Source organism: Bison bison, unplaced genomic scaffold (assembly GCF_000754665.1).
Source record: "Bison bison bison isolate TAMUID 2011002044 unplaced genomic scaffold, Bison_UMD1.0 scf7180017864098, whole genome shotgun sequence".
Lineage (NCBI taxonomy): Eukaryota > Metazoa > Chordata > Mammalia > Artiodactyla > Bovidae > Bison > Bison bison.
In genome coordinates, this window is record NW_011494670.1 from 5,609,438 (window position 1) to 5,614,055 (window position 4,618).

Genomic DNA, 4,618 nt, shown 5'->3' on the forward strand with positions numbered 1-4,618 from the left:
AGCGTTTCTCATGATGTACTCTGCATATAAGTTAAATAAGCAGGGTGACAATATACAGCCTTAACATATTCCTTTCTGGATTTGGAACCAGTCTGTTGTTCCATGTCCAGTTCTAACTGTTGCTTCCTGACCTGCATACAGATTTCTCAGGAGGCCGGTCAGGTGGTCTGGCTTTACCATCTCTTTAAGAATTTTCTAGTTTGTTGTGATCCACAAAGTACAGCCTATGTCTCAGAATAATTGCTCAATGAATGTTTGCTGATTAAATGGACAATAATGATGTAGGCCATATAACAATAATGATACAGGCCACAAGTAATTACATACCTCTCTTTACTGCTTCTTCTGCCTTTTTAACTTCACATTTAAATGCTCCTTTAAAAGAAGATGTGACATACAGATACTTTCTGAAACAAAATAGGAAAGAACATAATCAAGTCAGATTATCATTTTAAAGTTCACAATGCAAAAATATTCCCTAAGAAGACTATATACTCCAGAGATACATTATTATTCAGAAAAATTCATCAAGTAAGTTACATTCAGCTGTTAAATCAGCAAAGTTTATAACTAAGAAAAATTCCTTGCTTTGTAATACTGAGCAATTTTGTTTCTGTAGGGAAACTTCAGGAGAGAGACAGGAAAATCTCTGCCCACACAAATATTCACTTAAACATGTAAAATGTGATACTTTTCTTAAAAAGAAAATTTTCTATTGAACTGCTTCATTATCAAAGTTTCTGGTTAATATACCCATCCTTCTTACCCAGACCATCATTGATACTGGGTAAACTGTTTCTCCCTCTCTGTAAACAATTATCTCTAACTGAAATGCTCAAAAACACACATTAATGTATCATTTTAAACTACTAAAACATTTTTCTAATTTATTGCTCAAGAAGCCTGTTTTCAAGGTTCAGGGTTTTACTGAAAGCAAAGATACTCCAGAACAATCACAGAGAAAGAAATGTATATATATCTTTTCCTCACTCAAAGTGAGCAAAATAGAGATGAGAAAGGCTCTGCAGAATCAGAGTTTCTCTGAAAGCAGTTGAAGCTATGTTTGTCTATAATAGAGGATTCCTGGAATAAGGATTTTAAATGCTGGTTTAAATCATCATAGAGAGAAAAACTCCAGATCAATATTTGGTCTGAGAATACTCAAAGCTCTGTATACTTCATTCTATAACTTTTGCCTCTCATATCCATGTAGACTTGGAAGCTTACCATTCTCTGATAAGGCAAGTTTTAGATAGGCAGTGAGAGGTAGATGGAGAATTCTAGAACATCTTTTGAAGCCAAAACATTTTAGACATGTAAAAGAGAAATTTGTTCATGCAGAGGAGAGAGTCTAAATTTATTAATATATATACGCCCAATGAGTCTATGCCAGGGATAGGCAAAATATTGCTCATGGGCCAAATTAAGCCAGCAGCTTGTTTCTATTATAGCCTAAGATCTAAGAATTTTTTTTTCCATTTTAAAGGATTTAAAAAAAAGGAAAAAATTAGGTATCTGGATATGTCCAGATACCTACTCTCAGGCCCTTTATAGAAAAAGTTGACCAATCCTTAGAATCTAGGCTAATATCGATGGTTTTTGAATCACAGCTTGATCTAGAATTGCTTTTCTATGCTCTGGTTTTTAAACAGTGTAAGCAGTAGTGCAAATTCTTCACAATACAAACAGGTCACACATAATTTACATGGCTGTTAGCTGGAGTCTGTTTGTTTTAAAACTCTTCCATTATCTCAACAGAAGCTGTACAGATATACTCTGGACAGAACACCATTATGATTAATCAAGATTTGGGCTACTTGGAGCCCCTTCTATCTGGGTTAAAAGCCTTTGTTTGTCCCTTACTAGGAGTACAAATTACAAAAGACTGGGCAAATGACTTCATTTTCTGTGATTCCATTTCCTTATCTGTAAATTGAGATAAAAACAGTGATGTCTGTCTCACAAGGCTGCTAAGAGAATTAAAGATATCAGCATAGCTAAAGAACTTAGAATAATGCTGCTTCATAGTAAATTGACTTAGTAGAATGTGTTTTACCTAATAAATACCTTATAAGTTGTGTCTATTAGATATATGGTATAGAGGAAATATTAGTATGTATTTTAGAGATAATATGGAGAAGGAAATGGCAACCCACTCCAGTATTCTTGCCTGGAGAATCCCATGGACGGAGGAGCCTGGTGGGCTACAGTCCACAGGGTCGCAAAGAGTCAGACACGACTGAGCGACTTCACTCACTTAGAGATAATATACATTGGGAATATGAAGTAAAATGAGTAGTGATCTTTTAAAAATCTGAAAAACTTGTGGAAGTGTGCCTAATTACCTACAAAAAGGCTTAATGCTAAAAAAATTAATAAAAACAAAAAACCTCACTAAATGACATCCTAAATTCATCTACTGCAATGGTTTAATGAATAATTCAAGTTATAATAACTATGTATCTTTACCTCTGACTTCAATGTTCATTTTCCAAGAAGATTTACACAGTCAGTACAAGAAAGGAACACTCATAAAAATCTAAGATAAAGCAATTCTCAATTTGTTCCCTTGATTTTCTTTTACAATAAACATGGTTCATTTAAATCATAACCAAGGTATATTTCAAATCAGTCTCTGTTACATTTAGGGAACAACAAAACCTAAGTTTTAAAGTAAGAAATCATTGACCACTATACACTGGAATTATCATTTGCTTTTAAAACAAAATCACATATTAATCACATAATTATTTTTATTTGAATCACTTAAATCAAATCTTTATTTAAAAAGTCAAAATGAAATTAAAGAGAAACTGAACAATGAGGTAATCCTTCAAAGATGATGTGAATTACACTACTCAAGCATTTTTAGAGACTACATGTTTACAGACAAGAAAACATAGGTGGCATAAAAGGTGCCAACTGTGCATTAGTACTTAATTTTAAACAACAAAAACAAAAAAATGCTCTATCTTCATGGAGTGGGTCATTGAGATAACCTGGTCTCAGATAATGTGTACATCTCAGATGATGGTTTGAATTTTATTATTCCATGGACAGAGGAGCCTGGTAGGCTGCAATGCATGGGGTCACAAAGAGTCAGACATGACTGAGTGACCAACACACACACATACACACACACACACACACACACACACACACACACTGCTCACAACAGTTAAAGAAAGCTACGAAATATATGTGATTTTGTAAATCTAGTGTAGTAAATCTGCCTGTTGTCATAAAAGAATGCATCTTTGTTCAAATCCCCATCCATAATCAGAAGCCCCCATCAGCCTCACACATTATTTTTTTCTACTCCTGGTCTCTTGAAGATAAAAATGCTTCTGAGAATCATGCTTCTGAGAATCAGAGTAATACTGGAGGAAAAAGAAGAGAATCCATCCAGTTCTACTCCTCAGCCTTGCAACATTCCCTGCAAGGGAATGGTGTCCCTTCTAGAACTGGGCTTCTAGTTTCTCAGTGGTTAGACTGGTTTCAACACCATCTCCCAAACTCTGAATATACTTGACCTCTGCCCACACTGGATGTTGTGGTCTCTGTTTTCACTTTGTTTCTGCCTTCTCTCTTTGCCTAATTCTGCCTCATTTTAGGTTTCCACTCTTCCTCACACATTTCACCTTCTACATCCCTACTTTCTTCCATCAATGAAATTGCATTCAATTGTTTTGCTTATGTCCACTTTTTATATAAATCAATTTATTGAATATTTTCTTTCTAATAGAGCTTAAAAACATAAGGTCAATGAAAAGTATTGAGGGACAATGGTTAAAAATTGAAAGCATTTCCTCTAAAGTCAGGAACAAGACAAGGGTGCCCACTTTCACCATTACTATTCAACATAGTTTTGGAAGTTTTGGCCACAGCAATCAGAGAAGAAAAAGAAATAAAAGGAATCCAAATTGGAAAAGAAGTAAAACTCTCACTGTTTGCAGATGACATGATACTCTACCTAAAAAACCCTAAAGACTCCACCAGAAAATTACTAGAACTAATCAATGAATATAGTAAAGTTGTAGGATATAAAATCAACACACAGAAATCCCTTGCATTCCTATACACTAATAATGAGAAAACAGAAAGAGAAATTAAGGAAACAATTCCATTCACCATTGCAACAGAAAGAATAAAATACTTAGGAATATATCTACCTAAAGAAACTAAAGACCTATATATAGAAAACTATAAAACACTGGTGAAAGAAATCAAAGAGGACACTAATAGATGGAGAAATATACCATGTTCATAGATTGAAAGAATCAATATAGTGAAAATGAGTATACTACCCAAAGCAATTTATAGATTCAATGCAATCCCTATCAAGCTACCAACAGTATTCTTCACAGAGCTAGAACAAATAATTTCACAATTTGTATGGAAATACAAAAAACCTCAAATAGCCAAAGCTATCTTGAGAAAGAAGAATGGAACTGGAGAAATCATCCTGCCTGACTTCAGGCTCTACTACAAAGCCACAGTCATCAAGACAGTACGGTACTGGCACAAAGACAGAAATATAGATCAATGGAACAAAATAGAAAGCCCAGAGATAAATCCACGCACATATGGACACCTTATCTTTGACAAAGGAGGCAAG

At 34.4% G+C, this 4,618-nt stretch overlaps 1 protein-coding gene across 1 annotated transcript in view; it reads right to left on the reverse strand.

The window, feature by feature from the left end:
• MORC1 (MORC family CW-type zinc finger 1) overlaps positions 1–4,618 on the reverse strand; it is a 164,378-nt gene that overhangs the window by 105,504 nt on the left and 54,256 nt on the right. Inside the window, exon 10 of the mRNA XM_010838592.1 lies at positions 328–407. Within this exon, the coding sequence (XP_010836894.1) occupies positions 328–407 (80 nt within the window). The remainder of the gene's footprint in view (positions 1–327; positions 408–4,618) is intronic.